Below are 22,603 nucleotides of genomic sequence, written 5' to 3' on the forward strand. Positions count from 1 at the left end.
GAAACTTGATTAATTGATTGAAAAATATATTACAATTATTAAATTACATTAACGTGGATTTAAAATTACATCATCTAAAGAATGAGTCGGCCCTAATTAGAAAATTACCATTAAACATTGGACATAATTAAAATAGAATGAGAAACAATACACAGGTTAAGTTGGTTGCAACCCTATTAAAGTCCCGAAAGAAAAATTTCTGGTGCCACGATCTTTTCAACGTCGTGATTTAATGTTTATACAGAAGACATAAAAAATGGAGGACTGGAGGTTTGACGTTCGCCGGCCAAAGTTGAGCTGCTAATGAGCCATCAGGGCGCCTTAGTCGTCCTTATTGCTGGAGGAAGGACTCGAGGGTGGTGTTGTTAGGTCCGCATCCAGCCCTTGGACCCTGTCTGTGAACAGGTCCGAATCAAACACGTTCAGAACATGATCACAGACAGTTAGCAAAATAGGCAGAAAATGTCTACTTACTAAGATGATTGTGGTCGGGGAATAAGGTTTGTCAAAAACTCACCATGCAGGGAGATGGCTTCTAGCATCGGCCAGGGTGCGGAGCTCGCGAACACGCGGTTGTCGCGGATGTTTCCATGATTCAAAAATATAAAATATAATGAAGTGTTATTGACGAAGCATGACTACTTCTACGAGGCATGCAGACTGACTAATTACTAATTACTAAAGTTGTAGGGATCACATCCCTTGCCTAGCTGATTATATCTTTAAACAACGACCGGAGTGAAGTCTTAATGTGCGGCTCGCCGGCGATGCGGTGTGATCAGTCTGCTGTCGCGGCGCGAAGTCAGTTTGGGGCGGCAGCGACTCGTAATTAAATGACGAAGTCAATCAAAAGAAAGGGGGGAGGCTTTGGTTTCCGTACCGAAAGGATCCGAAGATTTCCGAGGGAATTGTCGTGAAATACTGACTTCAATATCTCGAAGTTGGTGGTACTGGCCGATGTCAGCAAGACCTACTGAGGGGTGTCCGAAACAAGGAGAGATCAACTCACACGAGGCGACTGCTAAAGCATCGGGCTTATGGAGGGGACTAGTGCAGCGCTATGGTGGCTTGGAAATGAAATAGAGGGCATTGTTTGTTGCGTGAGACGCCAGGGGGCAGGCGTTTAGCGGGCGTTCCAACATCCAGGGGAAATAACTCGCAACTCTGCCACTAGAGGGCAGAGGCGATACATTCTGAGACTGGAGTCGTGGCCTCGAGACAGGCTGGGGTTATTGGCCGGCCGTTTAACTGGCCCTGGTTCCCAGGAAAGGCTGTAGGAAGGTGGAAGAATGGAACTGCGCAGCTTTGGGAAATTAAGCCAGCGACGTGCCCAAAAGGTAAGTTTAGGCGAGCCGCGGGAGTGCCTGAAATCGTTCGCGTAAGGCTGGCTCTCAGAACCTAGCTGCTCTAATATCTTGCAGGACATAGCACTTGTTGTCACGGCTCGGAGAAGAATTACAGGCGACGGAACGTGTGCCAAGGCGGGGATAAGACGATAGCACTTGCTGTGTCATTAGATGGGAGGCAAAATTATATTTATGCTGATAAAGATTAGGGAGTCAGGTCTGACAAAGGTTAAACGGGAGTTCTACAGGAGGCGGAAAAAAGTTTAAGTTCTTGCAGCAAAAAAATGACTGGCGACATTATTTTTCAAAAATTCAAATTCAGAATTGTGCCAAAAATACTAATTGGCGGCACACAGTACAAGTCCCTTGAGTTCTTTCAAGAATATGTACCGGTTGCTTTATGTCTTAAAATTGCTCTGAAAACACGCCTTTTAGCCATTTTAACTCTTCATAAAAATACAGTAGAAAAACTTAACCCGAGATCAAAAGCACTTATCGGCCCTCAGCGAACTCCTTGAGTGTTTTTTCCTAAACACACCCCACTTGGATATGCATGCTGACGTAGCCGTCTGCGTGTGTGTTGCCGCAGCGGCGGGCAGAAGAGGCGGCTGTCGCTGGCCACGGCGCTGCTGCACGGGCCGAGCCTGGCCGTGCTGGACGAGCCCACCGTGGGGCTGGACCCCTTGCTGCGTGACGTCATCTGGAGGCACCTGCTGCACCTCAGCGGCGCCCGCGGCACGACCATCGTCATCACCACGCACTACATCCAGGAGGCGCGCCAGGCGCACACGGTAGGCGCCCAGCTCGCTCCGGGCGCCTGGAGCCCCGCCCGGTGCCATTGGCGCTGTCCTTGCTCACTTGCCATTAGCGCTCACTTGCCAGATGCACACCATAGAGCGTGAAAGTTCCAGACACAACTTTGTAATGTAATGAAAACTAAAAATGTTGATATTATAAAGTCAAATTTATAATGAGGATTGTGGAAATACATTTCCCTGTTGTATTTCATCCAGGCCATCATCTGATAAAATTATATTATTTTAATTATTAGGTGACATAATTTAAAGACACGCTCTAATATTTAGCCGTTTGGGTTAACGATTTGTTTACATCAATTATATTTTAATTATTTTTGCTTCTTTTGAGAATAGCACATAATTTAATGGAATTAATTAATTGTTAATAGTAACTGACTGATACAAATAGGTTCTCCTACGAAATAATAATTGGTGTTTAGAATTAAATTTTTTCGTTCTTTCAGAATGACTACAACTATAATAATACTGTGTTATGATATAAAGGCAAGAAATTGTAATTTTTTTTTTTAAATATTGAAGCAATTTTATAATTACTAATGGTATACAAAACAAGACTAACTTTTAATGTTAACAAGTCGTGTGCTATCAATCTTGAATCAGTGCACTGATACAAGATTGATAGCACACGACTTGTTGGATTCCAGCATTTGGTTTTCTAGATCATTGGGCCATTTGGTTTTCTATAACTATCCACCATTATTTGGAATCGAGAGCCCCACTCATGTGTGTTACACTTTTAGTTATGGTGACATCACTAACATGTTAGTCAACTAGTCTGTACTGCATTATAAGCGTGAGAGAGACTATAATAGCAAGGTGATTCTGTGGTTTCTTCTGCAACATTTTACAAAATAAAATTTCCAAGATTTTTCACCCACCAGCCAGGAATCCTTACTACTTAAACAAAATATCATATGCAAATATGATCACACATGTGTTTGAAACTTAATAAAAAACTATAGTTAGGTATAACTGAATTATCTGGAGACTCCATCCAAAATGTTAATTAATGTAAGGTAATAAAATTAAAAAAAAAAAACAATTATTTAAATTTATGAGTTCATACTTAATACTAGGAAAATCTCGTAAAACTAGAAAGAACACGTTAAATTAACTTCATCAATACAACTTACAAGTAGTTTATGTTTATATAGTAACTTACATCTTGTAACTTGTGTTCAAACTGTTACTAGTATGAAAACCAGTTCGAAAATGATAGTCCAATTATTTAAATATAGTTTATTTATTACTAAATTATACATGCTTAAAATGCACTGAGACCAGACTCGCGATTTAGCTATCCGCGGCGGCCATCTGGAATTACGTCAGTTCCGGTGACCATCTTTGATTATGTATTTCCAGTGGCCATTTTGGATGAACTTAACTTTGATCTTTGACCCGGCTGGCCATCTTGGATTATGTCAGTTTTGGTGGCCATCATGGACTATGTCATTTGCTGCGGCATATTTGGATTGTCATTTCCGGCGGCCATTTTGGATGACCTTTAAACCCGGCAGCTATCTTGAATTCCAGCATTTGGTTTTCTAGATCATTAGGCCATTTAGTTTTCTATAACTATCCACCATTATTTGGAATTGAGAGCCCCACTCATGTGTGTTACACTTTTAGTTATGGTGACATCACCATCGAACACTCGACTCCTCTTCGTTTCGAACTAGTTGCCTGGAGTCTGACACATGGTGGTGCTAAGTCCAATCTAAGGCTCTAACCATGCCACCTATTTGAATTGGAGGACTAGTATATAAGTCACTCTCTACCAATAATATATTGCTTGCTGGATATTAATTTAATTCACAATATAGTATTCTTTATTATTCGATGTTGTTATTAGCTTAGTCGGTTTTAAGCCGGGTTGACATAGCTTAAGGGGAATTTTCGTCTATAAGGTTTTAGAATACAATATGGCAGAATGTTCTAGAATGGCGGAATCCAAGATGGCCACCAGTGTCAAATGTCAAATTCTAGGCCATCCAAGTAAGCAGCCGTAACTGACATAAACCAAGATGGCCACCGCGGATCTCTGCATTCCAATCCTGAAACCTGTGTCTCAGGACATAATAAACTACTAATTACACTATTAATTAAATTACAACTCTTACAATATCTGATAACATATTAAAGACTTTTCGTTCAGGCCTTGTTTCACTCTCGCCGCTGGAGCTCGGCTGGACCAAGACTTTCCCTATCAATCATATCACTCTGTCACAGCACTGTGCCTCGCTCCACTCCCTCATCTGTCACACGCACGCTGCACAGTACCGATTCACCCGTCTCCGCACAGAGGCCCGTCCGCTTGTCGTCCGCGTTCGCCCGCCAAGAAGTCACTCCTCCTCGCTCCACTGTTTGGAGGTTGGCATCGCCGCATTTATACCCCTCGCCCCACCTTCTGGAATGGTCTATCACACCTCCGATGTGTCGTGCCATCGGAGTTGACTTGACGCTCGAAGCTCCCCAGAACAATGGCGCTTAGTTACGCCAATCCATGCGCCGGCCTCTGAGAGCCCGTAGAACACTCCAGAGGGGCTGAAGGGTGAATGAAAAAGCGCCCGTGGGGGAAAGTTTATTAGGGAGGAGGGGAGGGAGGTGGGTAGTGAGTGGACCGCAGCCCACCCGGGGCCAGCGGGCCAGCGGACCCCCAGGCGGCTCAGTAGGCTCAATAAGAAAATACACATTCATACTATATGACTTTGCATGGGTTTGCAAGGTGACTTGTGACTGGATGGATCAAATGATGACCAACATTATTGTTGTGTAATATCTTAGCTCTTGGTATCTGTCCATTTGGTAGAAGTAATTTCGTGAATGGAACGGAAGTGGTGCGGAATGGAAATATGTAACCTCCGTGCTGACATTTGTGGCGAATGCCACGAAATATTCACAAAACCAAAGGAAACCCTTAAAATATTAACTGTTTCATGGATTTCAATACCGGGAAGTTTTTTTTAATAAAATTCCTCTTTCAAAATCAGGTTCAAAGTTCAGGTCTTTTTCGCTTTTTTTGGAGCCGTTTCATGTTATAATAAATTTAACAATCCGTTCGCAAATGGAATGATTCGATAGTCGACGTAGCTTTTCTGACAGCGCATTCTAGTGGAAGGTTCGAAATATGCGCGTGATTTCGCGTTCAGAAATTTAGTCGAAAATACAATTTCCGTATATTTGTCACGTTCGCAATCATTTAAAAAGAATTCTTTCGTTATATTTCGTGTCCAAGTTTCGAATTGTAAGTGTATTTGCAACATGAGAACACATGACTATGCTCGTTACCGATGTTAGATGTTACACAACTCTGGCAAGAACTGAAAGTCACACATTTTTTTTTTCTTCTTTGCCTTTAAAGTGGCTTGTAAACACACCATATCCATTGGCAATGCATTGCGTCACTCATATTAGAACTCTAAAAATTGAGAAACGAATATATGGCTTACATTTGTCAGTTCTAAAGAGTAGTGTTAATGTCATTTGTATTCTTCTGCCACTGTTCATTTCTTAAAAGTGTCCGTAAACAAATTCAGAAGGTTGTTATTTTTCGGGAACAAACTTTAAGTAATGGAATGGAAAATGAAATTTGGGAAAATTGATGCTACTTGTACTAATTTTGAGAACTAACAAAGTTAATGCAAGTGGCATGACAACAGACTATACCAAGTATGCATCACAAGCTGCAAACTGCATTAACAGCGTAGATGCCGTGCGCCAAACACTACAGAGACATACTCGCCTTTTCGGTTAATGCTAACACATCTTGATCGTGGCGAGCTTCGCTATACGCTATGCGCACTTGCGAGGGCTCTGCGGTCGCTACCACCGTGCAATGCTGCAGCAAGCGCGCTTCATACTGATGCGTTTCAGTGCTTCAATAGAATTTTTTGACGTGAAAACTTATTTTGGAATGAGCACTAGTTATAATTCCTAAATAATGGGCGACAGCAAAATGGTCAATCTGTAAACGACCAGACAGCTGGGAAAGCGACGTCTGTCAGAGGAAGGTTGGCAGCACTGAAGGCGACAGCCACGTTTCCCATTACCCACCGCATTTCCCAGGGAGGTCGCTTTTAGTCAAGAGATGAAACTCAAGACGAGTCAGAGCGTGACGTGTGTTTTAGAGAGTGGGTGTAATTATTGTTTATTGCGTGGTCTATAACCAATTAATTACCGTTCTCTGAAATACAAACATTTATAGGTTATTTAGAGCTAGGTTTTATTAAATTTAAAGACAAACATCTTTGATGCAGTAAACTAAAATATGTCTCATTACATGAAAATGAAAGTGTAAGAAATAGTAATAAATAAATAGTTTTCAACGCTTGAAGAAGAAAAGTGAGTGAGAATTAAAATGAAATCTTTTTTTAGTTGGTAAAAGAGGGACGAAAAACTCACGTTAGTAGACCCAACTAATACCTTAAAATTATTATTTCTTAAATAAGATCAGTCTTAAGTTTCTTAAGATATTACACTTCTTCACCGCTTACCTCGTGTACGTAGTGTAAATTTATATTTTTATATTGTGAGTTAAAACGGCGTGGTTTGACAGATCGGACTGATAAGGAACGGCTGCCTACTGGCTGAAGAATCTCCAGGATCTCTTTTGCGGAGACATCAAAGTGACTCGCTGGAAGAAGTGTTCGTTCTACTCAGTCTACAACAGGAGCAGAATAAACGCTCACAGGTAAGGGTTCACGCAGTAACATAACAAATAATAGTATAGATATTTTTTCTCTGAAAAACGTACATTTCTTAAAAAAATTTACAAAACAAGAAAATAATACTCGCACAAAATACGAAAAAAAATTATGAAAACAAAATTAAAAAGCACTCTAAATGTTAACGTATATGCGGTTTTTGTTTCATGATCACTATACATGATTGATAATCCACTAATACGTAAGGTAATAAATTTTATACCTGTATTCCACCTTTCAAAAAAAAAGTTGTGACGTTCCGACCCCTGAAAAAATATGTACGTATAGTAAAAATAATATTTTAAGTTTTCATTCTGTTTATATATATAAACTAATTAAAATAATGTGGAAATGTGATATATGACATTGTCCACATTAAAATGAAATACGTTTATGCTTTATATTTTAAACAATATTCCCTGTTGAAGTGAAAATGAGGTAAATGTGATTTCATCAAGGTTTAATATATTGCCAAATATATTTGAACGTAGAATTAAACACCTGCAAACGTAATTTATATTAAAAATAAACAATCTAACGCAAAAACAATTTTGAAATTCCAAACTTGAATTATATTGTGACATTTTATTTACCCCTGGTTATTCTATTCATAGATTTAGTTAGTTAAGCTTTTTAATTGGATCACATACTTGTCTTGCAGTGAATTAATATCAGCATTATTCTGATATTAGTGCAAGTGAAATTGCACACGCACACACACAAATAAGAAGCTTTTCACTGTACGCTAATAGTCTACCACTAATAACTTTAAAAGATTTCAATTCTGCTATGTTAAAATTTTGATGGAATCAAAATAGCAAAAACCAACTAATATATCTCTGTTTACAACTAGGATGAACTCCCAACATCTGAGGAACATGACAATGAAGAAATTCAGAGGATATATGACATCAACAATACGGATTACTCCGACAAAATGAATTTTCCAGAAATAAAGGTAAGTAATCTACCCTTTGAATTTTTTTTATGTAAAGTAATATTTCACAGATATTTTACTCTCACCATTAAAAACAAAGTTGTTTTTTTTGAAAACGCAACTAGACAAGTACAAGTGACAACAAAATGTACGCTCATTACTGAACAAGTGAATGACAGGTTTTTTATTATCCTAACCTAACTAAAAACTATGTGTGTTGTGGAGGGTTCCGGGTTAGGGAGGGAGACTAAGTGCGTCTCAGGCCGAAGCCCATACGCTTTAAACATGCAGGGATTAGCCATACAGGAGGGGTAGCATGCATCGTGTGCTAGGAGGGGGATTGGCCAGCCATGGCAGCGATTGGCGCCACGACTAACTCCCCTCACTGACTATACTAGACTGAAACTAGATAAGTTGAGCCCAGGTAAAACCTGCATAGACACAGGGAAAACCCTGGGCTCTGACATGCGGGATGCAAAAAATTCATGCATTAAAATCATGCAGGAAGCTTACGGGAGACAGAAGGATGGATCTGGAAGAAGAGTTGGACAGAGTAGAAAAGAGTCTACCATGCAGGGGGTTGGGGGCTAGGATATTGCTGTCAACATTGGTTGGGATGGCACTGGTTGTTTCGGGGGCGACTTTCGTCGTTTCCCGCTGGGCTGCCAGCCAGCCCACTTCAATTAAGAAGAAAGAAAAATATTTAGTTTGATTATTTAATTATTTAGCTGTAATGCAAAATCTCATGCCTTTCAGAACACAGTCGGCACTGGAGGTGAGGCCTGCCAGGCGAGCCATGCCATCAGACATGAGGGTCAGACCTAACACGACAGGCAGAGAACCCGAGGGGGTCAATTCATACACCTGCGTGCTTCGCACTATTTTGAATTTTGCACTATGTTTTGTTTATGGCGATTATGTGTAGTTTTGGGGGGGGGGAGGGAAGTGGTTTCGCATGTTTCACGCGAAATTTTGTGTACTTTCAGCTAAATACTTAAGACTATTTATGACGAACTACCAGCAATCCGAATGTATGTGTGAAATTTACCCGCCAGTTCGCAACCACTTGATTGGGGTCCGGCCTCGGCTGTCGCAGGCGGCTGTGATTGGCCGGCTGCTTGGCCATTCGCGCATCGCTACGGGGGTCGATGTGCGAGGATTGATTTCGGGCGTTTGTATTTTTGTGTTATGTCGGGATCGTAATTTCAGAGTGAGGAAACATGCGGATTTTAACTGTTTACGCATTTATCGTAGAATGTTTTTGTTGTACGAATGTAAAAGTCTTGCAAAGTTTCCGATTCCGTTTCGCGATGCAAAGCTTCTACAGGACTGTATACAGGGGCGTCTGTAGCGATTCGAATAAATTTGTTCTGAATTCGCTGTAGTTTCAGCAAGTGTGTGTGATCTGCGGTTGCCCAGACAGGGGCTGCATATGTTATGATGGGGCGGATAAGAGCTTTGTAAAGCAGCAAACCAATTTTTACAGTGCTGCCACGTCGCCTACTCATGACTGGGTATAGGCAGCTGATTCTAGCCTCCGCTTGTGTTCTTTTGGCATCTATGTGATTGCACCATAGCAATTTACTGTCCATATGTACACCTAAATATTTTACTACGTCTTTGTGAGGGATGTTTTCGTTGAACAAACTAATGTGTGGCCTGTTGTCGACAGGTGAAATGCGTTTGCGAGTAAACACAGTTGCTTCGGACTTTGTTGTATTTACTTTGATTCGCCAGGTCGTGCACCAGTGTTGTAACTCGGTGAGTGCAACTTGTAGTCTGTCTGTTGCTAGCTGGATATTGTGGGACCTGCTATACAACACAGTGTCATCTGCATAGCAGCCTAGCTTGACGAGGCGGTGTGTGAGGCGTGGCATATCGCTTACGTATATATTAAATATGACAGGGCCTTGGATTCTACCTTGTGGTACTCCTGCGCTTATTTCTTTGATATTAGATAGAACCCCTTCAGCAGATACTCTGAAAGTTCTGTCTTTTAGGTACGACGCGACTAGCTTGATGTAGCAGTCTGGGAAGCCTGTCTGATATAGTTTGTAAATTATCCCCGCATGAAATACTCTGTCGAAGGCTTTCTCTACATCTATAAATGTTGCGACTACGTAGTCTTTTGCATTAAATGTGCTCGTTATTTCTTCGGTGAGACGCACGAGTTGGTGTACTGTCGAATGTGTACTGTGAAAGCCGAACTGTTCATTCGGCAATATTTTATTTTCGTGGATGTGTAGGTTGAGTCGGTGTCACAAAATATTCTCGGCGACTTTAGATACAGTGCTTAAGAGGTTGATTGGTCGGTAGTTTTGGGGTAATGTTTGATCTTTACCCGGCTTGTGAAAGACTATGACTTGTGCTTCCTTCCATTGGGAGGGTAAAATACCTAGTATAATTATTGCATTTATGCATTCCGCTAGATATTCAAGTGTTTCGTTTGGGAGTTGTTTGAGAACAACAGCTTGTATGCCATCGTTCCCTGGAGCTTTGCGCGGCTTCATTTTTCTGATAGCTCGCTTTATTTACTGTGCTTGTGTTCGCAAGGTTTCTGAGACAGTGGGTTGTCGTAATTTAAAACGTATTTCGCGGTAAATTTGTTCGGTGAATTGCCTGTCGCGGGCCTGCATATAAGGCTGGAAGGCTGTTTCTAGTGTGTCGGCGAAAACCTATGCCTTTTTTTGGGGCTGGAAAACTACGCCGTTGTTTGTTTGGAGGGGCGGGATTTTATCTGTTTAATTTAGGATTAGTTTCGTCAGTCCTTTCGGATGTCGGTCCTGGGTTTTGAGTTTTGAGATATTTTTTCCCACTGGCTGCTGTGCCAGAGTGAGATTTCGTCGGATATGACTGTTTTGAGTTCATTGATTCGGCGTTTCGTGGGTTGTGTACGGCGCCGCGTGTATTCGCGCCGCAGTCGATTCTTTTGTGCGATCAAACTGCGGATGTACTCTGGCAGTTCGTCATGCGCTAACCGAACTTCCTTTTCTGGGATGCACTGGCTGATAACATCCTGGATTTTTACAGTTAATTCGGTTTTCGCGGAAACTAGGTTTTCACTATTTTCAATATTAATTTTGCCGCGTCAGGGAGATTTATCATTAAGTAATTTTTAAAACGTTGCCAATATTCGTTCTTATAATCCCTAACTTTGCGTGGTGGGTTTTTGTCTAAAGTTGCGTCATCAAATATTAAGTGGACAAGTAAATGGTCTGACGACATGACGTGTACAACCTCGAGTTCGAATGCTGTGTTGACACGTTAGTTTAGGGCGATATCTAAATTATCGGGTAAGATATTGGGTCTGCCTGAGTCATGTAATGGCTCGGAGCGAGCATGTACATTATAGTTTTTATTAAGCTGGTGAGTGTAGAGTAGCCTGCCGTTCGCCGTGGTGCCCCTGCAGTTCCACTCTAGGTGTTTAGCGTTTATGTCGCCAACAGCGAGAAAACTCGGGGCCGCCCCGTACAGAGCGTCCAGATCCACCACGCTGAGGGACCTACCAGGGATCGCATACATTGGAATGAGTTTAATTTGTTGGCGGTTTATAGTCAAATTAATTCCTATTGCTTCTAGATTTTGAAAATCGGTGAGCTGGCAGGCAGAGTGCCTGATACTGTTGTGTACTGCCAGGGTGACTCCGCCGCCTCTGGCATCGTGGTCGCGTCTGTATATGACGTAATTTAAAATGGTTAGTCTATCAGTCGCTTTTAAATTTGTTTCACTTATCGCTGGTATTTTATTTTATATTTATCCATCTGGTTTATTAATTCTGGTAATTTATTTTTAATGCCACGTGCATTCCAGAATAGAAGGGAATGTAACTTAAAACTACTGGCCGGGTTTGTGTTTGGAGCCGGGTTCGCATTATTCATCGTCGCCATGGATGGTGTCGGCGAGCGCACACACGCAATCAATGGTTGCCCGGATTTTATCGGCAATGGGTTTCGCTGGGTCGAGCCAGATTGCCATCAGTTGGCACAGTGGGCCGATGGAACTGCGCAATTGAGTGTTGGCACTTATGGCCTTATTGTTCAGGAGGAAGGACTGGACATCCTCCAGGTGTAGCACCTGTGTGTCCGTGGCGGTGGTGGTAACACAGGGGCTGTGTCAACAACCATGGTCTGGGTCACTCGTCTCGGGGCCGCAGCGGGGATTTCCTTGGCCGGGGCAACTGGGGCAGCTGGGGTTGGTTCTTGTTGTTGTTGTTGTTTTCCGTTGCCGTTCTTGTGGCCCGTCCAATTTTTCTTTGGCTGCTTTGGTCACAGCCTGCGCTACCAGGGATTGTTGGCGACGACAGGGAAGTCCAGCTCGTTGTAGCTGGGCACGCTGTGGTGTGTCAGTGCCTCGAACCTGTTGTTCGTGAACTGGGTGGAGCCCGGGGGCTGGTGGTGCCTCGGGGGGCCCATGGTTGGGATCTCGTAGGGCCGAAGAAGCCCGGAGAGGGTCGCTATTGGGGCGCGGGCTGTGTCGCGGCTCGTCTGTTCTCGCGGATGTCGCGGCGAGACTACTGTTGGCGTACTTTGCTGACCTTGGAGGGAAGGGGGGTAGGTGCCAGCGGCTTTACTTTTTGTATTCACTGCAGCCCTTGTAGTTGGCGCAGTGCTGTTCCTGGCAGTGAGCACATTTCTTGTGCTCTTGTTGCCCGGCCAGAGGGCAGTCGGGGGCGCGCTGCGGGTCACTGCACCACCTGCAGACGGGGGCGGCTCTACAACCCTTGCCAACATGATTAAACCGCTGGCACTTGCTGCACTGGCTGGGGCCTGAAGGGCGGCGGTAGTCGTCGACGCGGATGGCCATGCCGGCGAACTCTTTTAGCAAGGGAAAGCGGTCCGGTTCGCAGCACTGTGGCACTTCAATGACTAGTGCATCGCATTTTTCACGGCGCTGCCGGTTCTCGAGGAACCACCAGTTCTGCACTGGCAGGTTGGCGGTAGCGAACTCCTGTTGTAGGAATTCTAGGGGCGTGTGACGGTGCACACCGCGCACCACGAATTTGCGAGGCATTTCGTCCCGCTGCAAGACCGGGACGAAATTACATTTCATCCAATGTACAGACTTTTTTATTAGAATAGATTAGTTGTAGTTAACATAATTCTCTTTGGTTAAGGTCACAGATAAAAAAAATGCAAGAGTAGTATAGGAATGACGGTCCGGCGGCAGGCTTCAGGCTGTGGAGCGTGTGGAGCTGCACGCTCGAAAAAATGTCACGTTCCGGAGGCCATATTTGATGAGCGTAACGGGACACAACGTAACGGGACATAATGTAACGGGACAAGTAGATCACGGCAGCCATCTTGGATCCGCCATCTTGGATCCGCCATTTTGGATGTCGTCATTTTGTTTTCTCGAACTTTCCGGCATTGTGTTGTCCGCCATATTGGATGATGACGTCACCGTTGCAATTTCCGTTACGGCCGCCATCTTTAACTTTTTTATTTATTATCCGATTTTAATGAAATTTTTTTTAAATTTATAAAAAAAATTAAATTAATAAAATTTTAATAAAATATTTATAAAAATTGAACTTTTTAGACACGGAGTTCGGAGTCCTCGGTTCGAACACGGTGAGGGCAAAAAATTAAAAAAGGCGACCGATCCTTCCCCCTGTGGTGGCTGCTGACAGACTGCCCCCCACCACTTTTTTCAAAGCATATATAACATCATCTAGTATGACGTCATGTCCGCCATCTTGTCTTCGATGTTGTAAACCATCATCATTGTATCGGCGGCGAGAGTGCGCTGACGCCATGTTAGTTTAATTCTTACCCGCTAGAGTGCAGTAATCATTTATTATTGCTGTGACACCCGCCATCTTGAAATTTGGACGCCATCTTGAAAATCCGTAATTTTAATGCTAGAGATTCGGGGAAAAGTTCAAAATTCATCAAAAAATTAACTTAATAGAATTCTGATTGAATAGATCGACTAAGGTCATTGGTTCGATCCCTGGCCGATACAAAACAACTTTAATTTAAAAAATACCACAAAAGTGACAGGATTGAGAAAATAAAAAACACCGCAAGTACTTTTAAAAACTTTTATTACATAAATTCAATACACTACTACAAGTACAAAAAATAATACACAGACATAGAACTAAAGTCTTGTGGATTTCTCGATTCAAACAGTCTTCTTATTGTATGGACTAAGTCCTTTACATGTTCGTAAATGTCTATTCAGTCTATCAGGTCGACATAATGGTACACCACAATTTTCACACAAAACCGAATTATCGACTTCATTAAAAGGACAGTGATATATTTCGTGTCGTTTTGAAATTTGAATATTTGCTAATGTTTTGTTACAAAATATACAGCTTGATTCTGATGAATGTACAGACAGTCTATCACAATTCCTGAGGTGACGTTTTAATCTTCCATAACGTTTAAACTTGCTTAAACACCTGTTGCACTGATATTTAATACTTTCAGAATTATTATTAGAATTGTGTATTACATAATCACGTAATTTCAAGTTTTTGATCTTGTCACAGTACGTACAGTTGGGCGATGGAACACTGTTGGATGCTCCTTCCTTTATCAATGACACTGGAACTGTTGACAACCATTGTAACACTGCTGTCATGTTAACTTCTGAAGCCGTTGAGGTCTGCTCTGCAGAAGATGTTGCACGCGTCGAAATCTCCTGCTGTGCGGAGAGAGCAGGTGTAGCTGTAGACGACGTAGTCATCGTGGTCTGCACTGATGATGGTAGACCTTCGATCCAGGTCGGTGTTGATACTGGTAAAGACGCCATCGAGGTCTCAAGAACAGCTAGATACTGGTCTATTATTCAAGGCTGACTACCCGATGCGTTCATCACCGCAGCCAGAGACGGACTAAATGTTCATATCACCAGGGTCTCACTTATATATATTCTCATCAGCTGGTACAACACATGAGTCAAAACAATAACCATGTTCATTATACTTGCACTTAACTGTCTCGGAGCATTTTATATAATGACGATGTAAGCTGTCGAGGCGTGAAATTAGTTTATTACACTTATTGCACTGAAATTGTATTCGTTTCAGTAAATTATTCGGACAACTGCTTCTTTCATGTCTGCGAGCGCTTGAAGTTCTAGTAAATGATGCGACACAGTATTTGCACTGATTCGAAGTACGCTCTTCATTAATTGAAGTCTCCTCTGCAGTCGGTATCGAGATCTCCGCAGCTGTCGACAACGCAGGCATTGAGCTCTCCGCTGCCGTGGTCTCCTCTGCAGTCGGTATCGGAATCTCCGACTCCATCATCATTGCTGTCATCGAGGTCCCCGCTGCTGACGGTAAACAGTCTATCCCGGTCGACATTGGAGCAGTAACTACGAAATTTACTGAAGAGAGCAGGTCCGTACTGCACCGCGGCCAGAGGTATACTGAGGCTCCACTCGTCTGAACTTCGCTTATATACCCGCAGTCTACTGGAATACTACATTAGTCAAAATATTGTCTGTATTTAAAATTAATTTTTATTGGGTACCTAAAAATTGTAGAAATAAAAAACAAACACAAGTTCAGGTTTTACACATTTATTTATAAAAAAATTACACAAATACACATTAGGTTAAGGAATCAAGCATTTTCACAAGCAAAGTCTTTAATGCCGCACGAACTGACTCGTCGACTCCGGTTCCAACTGGTTCGCAGGCCACGGGATCAGGAACACAGGTTTCCAGCTGGTCATCTTCTGCGACGTCGTCAACTCCGACAAGACATGGTCGGTAACGTCTGTGACCACGTCTGCGCCTTGGCTCTACTGCAGTGCTAGTTGGGACAGATTCACTGCCTGAACTGCGACGACGAGACGCACACCGTTTGGACGTCTGCGTAGAAGCATCACAGGTAGCAACAGGTTGCAACACGCTCATGTTTGGTGTTACACGTGCAGACGAGGCGACTACCTCATCGATGCTAGCAGGAAGGATTGTGTGTGGTCTCATGTGATAGACGGCACAGTTTCCAGGTTCGCAACAGTCTAATAGCTGCTGGGTTGGTTCGTAGGACACAGGAAAGTGCGCAAACCGCCAATGCTGAGCGCCTCCATCACAGGTTTCTGTATATGTACGTAGATACCCGGAATCCCAGTAGCTGTACTCGACACTGCTGAAGCTAGGTCTTGCGCTCACGTACATGTTAGCAGGATGAAACGTAAACATCTTCTTGCAGGTCGAACGTCAACTGAAGACACGTACGTAGGTACGACATTTATATATGCAGACTCCTACTAACACTGTGTGTGCCATTTCTGCATTAACTGCGAGTTTGTACAGGCACAGACACGTTCAAACTTGTCACTTGGCTGCACATCGTATATTGCACTAAGCTTGCGCAGGGAAGGACAGCCATAGTCGGTCTGTAGGTCTTCAATTTCAACTGCTCCGTCATTACACAGATCTCGTAGCCATTTTTTTCTGTTCAGGTCCGGCAACGTATATTGTTTCGTTTTGAACTAGTAAATCTTGAAGTGTGTTTTTCACTTGGTGGTATGGGATTTTTCCTTCGTCCCACTCTAGTCCGTGATAATATTTGCATAGCCATTCGTTCGAACGTTTACTTTTTTCGTCTAGTAGTTTCAAAGGATACGGAGGTCGGAAGCTGCGGGTTCGAGTCTTGTCTCCGGAGGTGACGGCAATTTCTTTGAGAACAAAGCCGTTTTGACTCTGGAAACCTTGCAGGTTGCAGTACATCTTGTCGCTAGCAATGCTCGATTGTAACTGAATTATTATCGCAAACGAAACAGAATTTAAGTCAGAATTTTCACAAGTTTGTCTCGACAATTGTATGATGCAAGCCGATCGTGAAGTATCAGACAAAAAGCATAAGTGTTTGGTGGAATATTTCCGCTAGTCGAAATCTCGATCCTACAGTCGATGATGTTTGAATTTAATCGATCATCCTGTTTGGAAACGTCAAACACCATTAACGGAGCCTTGTTCTTGAAACTGTCGGGACTCAGTATCGGTGACTGTCTCCGCCCATAGTAAGCTTGTTGAAACTTGACATACATTTGATATGCGAGAAGAAATCTTCCACTTTCAAAGTCCATGTTCATATCAACGTACGGATAACTTTCGCTGTTTAAAAATATTTTTACATTACGTAATTGACAGTTATCGAATAAGGAACGACTTACTCCTGCATTGAGCTGTCTTCCGGTCTGAAGCCCGACGATGATGTATCTTGGTTTTTCCGTAGCGAAGCTGGACTTTACTATCCAATTGATACGCTGACTATGAGGCAAGCCAGGATAAGTTTCCAGGCTCCAGGATCGGAATGGCACATCGAAGTTCTTGCCATTTTCTATGTTCTTCAACATCTTGACTCGTTCAACGGTGCTCACTTGGATGTGGGGCAGCATCCACTCGATAGACTGTAGTGTTAGCGAGACATCTTGAGGGTTTTCTGCAGCGACGACAATTGCATTAATGTGCGTGTTGGCTAGAAGCAGTACGAGCTCTTGTTTCGAATTAATGATTATATGCCTGTAGTCCTCAGCGAATCCAAGAAGCATGGACAGAGGAACACAAACTTCGAACTTTCCTTCGGCATAAACCGGAAGCTTATATTCATCCTCGAGAGCCCAACCGGCCATCTTTGCAGCAGTCAGTTCATTTGGCGTGAGCGAAAGGTAATTTTTCATAGCAGATGTTATGCCTACATCTCTCGTCTGGTCTACCTCGACGCCATTGAGTACATATGTAACGCGCTCGATGAGGTGAAGAATACCATTGCAGGATATTGACGTCGTTGTCGGATGCGTACCATCCGCTTTTGTAAGCATGCCTCTTATACGTAGAAATTACTGTGAAGGTAAAGTACAAATATCTTGGTGCTGTACAGCAATGCGTTCTTCCGATGGAAGTGCGTACGGTCCGAGCAGGAAAGGCTGGTACTCGTGCAATTCCATTTTCGTAATGCTGTCATCAAAAATGACCGGATCTTCCACGTTGAGGATTTCGTCTTCCATATTTATTCGGCACTTGTCCAATACTAAGAAGATACTTGATGTTGTCAGGTGTTAATGCACCGATGTCTGGTAGAGAACTGTTCTTATTCACGTCAATACGACTTCTTTTATAACTGTTCGGTGTTACGAACTTTATGCCCATCGCTTCAAGTGCAGCCGTAATGTAATTTCTTCGTCTTGAAAATTCACCAATCGTCCTCGCTGGTCAACGATTCTGACGACGACTTCGTGTGCGCACTTCACGACGACTGGAACGTAAATGATACTTTGCGGTACTTAGACCAGTTTATATCCTGGCGGGACCATCGGCGAAAATTCGTGCAGCATGTTGCTTAGTCTTCCGTTTAGATACGTTCCACTTGCCAAATTACAGTTTATTCTTATGACATTCACAGGCAAAATGTTTACTGCACGCGTAGATTCGTACGTTCTTCCTGCATCATACACCTTTGATTCGAATCCTAACATCGAACCTATGGTCCCAGGTTTCGTAAAGTCGACAATTTCACTGCATGTTAGAATGCTTTTTTGAGTGTTTGGATTTCCACGCAGTTGAAAGTCTACATCCTGCGGTAACATATCCCTGATGTAATTTGCAATGTCGTCAATTTCGTAAGATCCAACAGGTAACTGTATTTCATGAGCGGTCCCATCGCTTTTCAGGAAGCAGATCTTGCAGTTTTCTTCGTCGATATTCGGTATGGCATTATACGTTTGAAAATCTACGAGTCCGATACACCATTCTCCGTCTAAATCCAGAGGCGGGAAATGAACCGCCCGCAGCTCAGATGCGTGACCTGTCAAGGTAAGTGTTATCGACATGACTAATAAATTATCATCACTGCACAGCCTTTAAGTAGTAATTTTTATTTGTCAGCTAAATTATTTTTTTAGTTAAAAAGCGAAGACACAAGTGTCCGCAGTTTGTTTGATTAGGCCTCTGTTCCGTTTCGTAATTGTAGAACAGTGTAGTGGTCCGGCCCAGGTACCGCCTAAGTTCAGGCGGAGGTCTCAAATTACCGAAACTGTCGTAGTAAGTAGCTTTTTTTCCAGACTTTATATACGCTACCCAGTGCGTGCCGCGACCTGCAGTCGTGTCTAAATTAATTATGGCGCGTTCGTTGGTTTTTGGTTTGCTGGGTAAAGTGTCTCGCATAAACACGCCGCAGAAATTTGGTATTTTCAATTTGCGTGCGTACTTTATTAAATCTACGTTGGTGAGCGGTCGTTTCGGCAATGAACTTAGGATTTTCGTTTCTTTTTCATGCCTCGGCCTGATTTGTGAGGACGTAAGTACAGGCCTGCGCCGTTTTTTTTACCCATGGCAATGGCTTCCATGCTTGCATTATGTCGCTGTGCTTCTTTTAACTGCTTTCGCTCATTCTTCGAAGTGTTGACTGCCCGCACTATACCGCTCGTTGCACCGATGAGACCGCCGAGAGCACCCAATGCCGGCAAAAGCAAAGGAAGAAATCCTCCTATAATCTTCTTGTCGAGAGTCTGTAATTTTTGCTTGACTTTTTGTATGCCTGCTCCAGTCTTGCGTTTGGTCTTGCGTGAGTTAGTCTTTGACTTGATGGAGCTGGCTTGACGAGCACCCAGTCCTAATTTCGTCTTTGCCTTCATGATTTTAGATACGCCCCAGGCCGTGATTTTTTCTCCTAGACCCGCGTGCGTCGATTTACTTATTTCTTCAGCTTCCTGTGCCAATATCTCGTCGGCCCGGTGCCTGGATTCCAGATCCTTGCTGAGCGAGTAGGCAATATCGTGCTGCTTGCACTGATCGTCGAGAGAATTAATGCCCACGTCACCGCGAGCTAACCTTTTCGCTAGTTTAGTGCCGGGGCCGCAAAATCTGTATCCGGGAATGTGTAGCTCGAATGGCAGATTGTTTATCAGCGAGTTCACGAGTCCTGCACCACTGTGTTTTTTGTTCTTACCTCTTCGAGTCATTACGCGCAACTGACCAGAAAGTATAAATGTGTTTGATTTTATACAATTTATTTAGTACAATGCAGGTCGTCAAGCAAGATGTTTGTTTGCCCGTGCGCATTACGCAAAACGATGAAACTATCGGTCGCGAATCGCGACATGGCTTACTGTTGCCTTCTGCTGTACGATGCATAATGGCGGGACCGTCAAACTGTGGCAAGACGTGCGTTCTACTGAGTTTACTGGAGGAGCCAAACGGTCTTCGGTTCGAGAACGTTTACTTGTATTCCAAGTCGTTGCAACAGCCAAAGTACCAGCGCCTAGCAACTGTTCTATGCTCGGTGGAAGGACTGGAGTATTTTCCGTTTAGCGATAATACCGATGTGGTGTCTACCGACGAAGCAAAGCCTAATTCCGTGTTTGTGTTCGACGATGTACTGTGCGAGAAGCAGGGCATTATACAAGAGTACTTTTCCATGGGCAGGCACGCCAAGGTAGACTGCGTATACCTGTGTCAGACGTACAGTAGAATACCCAAACATCTCCTACGAGATAATGCGAATGTTATAGTGCTTTTTCGCATGGACGAACTTAATTTACGTCACGCATACGACGACCACGTAAACACCGACATGTCGTTTCAGGAATTCAAAGACATGTGTTCCTTGTGTTGGAAAGACGAGCACGGATTCATAGTCATCGTAAAGGACTGGCCTCTATATAAGGGCAGGTACAGACGAGGTTTCGATCAGTTTATCGTCAAACATGAGTCATAGCATTTCGAAATTCGGTCGTAGCAGCAGACATACTGTATGCCCCGACTCTGATATCCGCAAATATATTTCGCTACTGTCTCAAAAAGTAGAAAGTGTGAAAAACGAAATAATAGAGTATCTCGTTGCCATCGACCAGCGTGTGGAAGCCTCGGATTCTCGCATTCGCGACATGATCGAAGTATCGAATGCACAAAGACGTGACGATTTGAGGACTTTTCAAAGTAGTCTGAAAGCATCACTATCTCACTTGTCAACAAATTCAGATTTTGCCACACACAAGAAAGAAGTTTCTGCGAAGGAATAAAAAAGTATATAAGGAGGTCTTGCAATAAGTTTTCAGCCAGTACAATGTCGGACCTGGCCAGTGACCTTCATCGAGCTATACAGTCTGTTCGTGAAAAATATTTACTTGCTAGACGAACCAGACTTGCACGTGAGATGGAAAATGAGGAAATATTTAAACCAATCACTAGTCGCCTCGACGAACTTAAAAACAAGGAAGAACCAGCTATCATTGTGAAGACAGAAGTTGAAGATGAAATGCCAACAGTAAAGAAGAGAAAACCAGATCGAGAAGAAGAAGACTTAACAAGTACAGAGACCATGCACAAGAAAAAAATACCGAAAAAGGGACATCAAGTGAATGCAATGGTCCGACCATACCTGATATCGTTTACGAGTCGGAATAATGACACGACCTACGGAGTGTACAGAAAACATAATAAGTGGTTCCTCGGTGCTAAAGAAATAGACTTTCTACCAGGAAATATCGTTCGCGTAGAAGAGTTCAAAACGCGCGGGACTCCGGGTCTGTACGAATTGCTGTTTCGCAGGGAGCCTAAAGGATATTCTCACAAAGACTTACAAGAGTACAAAAAACTGCTAGAGCTAACCAATGCACATTTTCGCGATAACGATCCAGATAGTGGTGTATATAAAGACGTAGATCATGAAAAAATCGACATTCTCGCTAATCTCTTCAGTGAACTAACAATACATGGCGAAGGTTTAAAAAAGCTAGAAAGTGGTCAGATATTTGACTATGTATATTGGGACGATCCTAATGAATTAGTTGATCGCCTTAGAATTCTACATGCTTCGCTTAGCGTAGGAAACTATTCGCACATCAACGAAATAGTCTCCATACTTGAAGAACTGAGGGAAGCCGGGTACATACAATGAGTCGAACCGGAATCGCTCACGAACTTCATGCTCCTGCTAGACGAAAATACCTTCGTCGCAAAGTCATAGTTCGTGGAATTGATGATTTATTACAGGCGGACCTTGTTGAGATGATACCGTATTCCCGATTGAATAAAGGTTTCAAGTACATGTTGACAGTCATCGATGTTTATAGCAAGTTCGCTTGGGCTAGACCTGTCAAATCAAAGACTGCAACTGAAGTATCCAAGGCCATGAACAATATTTTGTGTGATGGACGTGTACCGTCGCACCTGCAAACGGACCTCGGGAAAGAATTCTACAATGCATCCTTCAAGGCTTTGATGAAGAAGTATGGCATCAAACACTACTCTACATTTAGTAACGTCAAAGCCTCCGTTGTCGAAAGGTTTAACAGAACTTTGCGATCCAAGATGTGGCGGCAGTTCACGGCTAACGGAAATTAAAAGTGGCTTGACATCTTGCCGAAACTAATAAACGAGTATAATTCCACGATGCATTCTACCACGAAAATGAAGCCAAAGGACGTAAGGGACAATCGCCTGCTTCGAACAGTGTTTTCCAACATGAAGAAGAGAGATCCACGAAAGCGTAAAGCTAACGTCGGTGACATTGTGCGAATCTCCAAGCAGAAAGGTATCTTCGAGAAAGGTTTCACTGCGAACTGGAGTCCCGAACTTTTCCGTGTGACACATGTTCGTGAATCAGAGCCTAGGACCTACTACCTCGAAGATTTGGACCACAAACCTATCCGTGGCGGCTTCTATGCCGAAGAGATTCAGCCTACGTTGTATCCTGATATGTACTTGGTGGAGAAGATTATAAAACGAAGGAACGGACTGTCCTACGTCAAGTGGTGGGGCTTTCCACCTCGCTTTAATTCGTGGGTGGCAGATGCAGACATCGAGAAATCCACAAGACTTTAGTTCTACGTC

At 43.1% G+C, this 22,603-nt stretch overlaps 1 protein-coding gene across 3 annotated transcripts in view; it reads left to right on the top strand.

Moving 5' to 3' along the window:
• Positions 1-22,603, top strand: part of LOC134527620 (ABC transporter G family member 20-like) — a 197,435-nt gene that overhangs the window by 115,442 nt on the left and 59,390 nt on the right. For all 3 annotated transcript variants that reach the window (XM_063360464.1, XM_063360465.1, XM_063360466.1), the window contains exons 5-7: positions 1,936-2,137; positions 6,720-6,854; positions 7,721-7,825. In XM_063360464.1, the coding sequence (XP_063216534.1) occupies positions 1,936-2,137; positions 6,720-6,854; positions 7,721-7,825 (442 nt within the window). The remainder of the gene's footprint in view (positions 1-1,935; positions 2,138-6,719; positions 6,855-7,720; positions 7,826-22,603) is intronic.

The sequence above is a fragment of the Bacillus rossius genome, chromosome 1, assembly GCF_032445375.1.
Source record: "Bacillus rossius redtenbacheri isolate Brsri chromosome 1, Brsri_v3, whole genome shotgun sequence".
Classification (NCBI taxonomy): Eukaryota; Metazoa; Arthropoda; class Insecta; order Phasmatodea; family Bacillidae; genus Bacillus; species Bacillus rossius.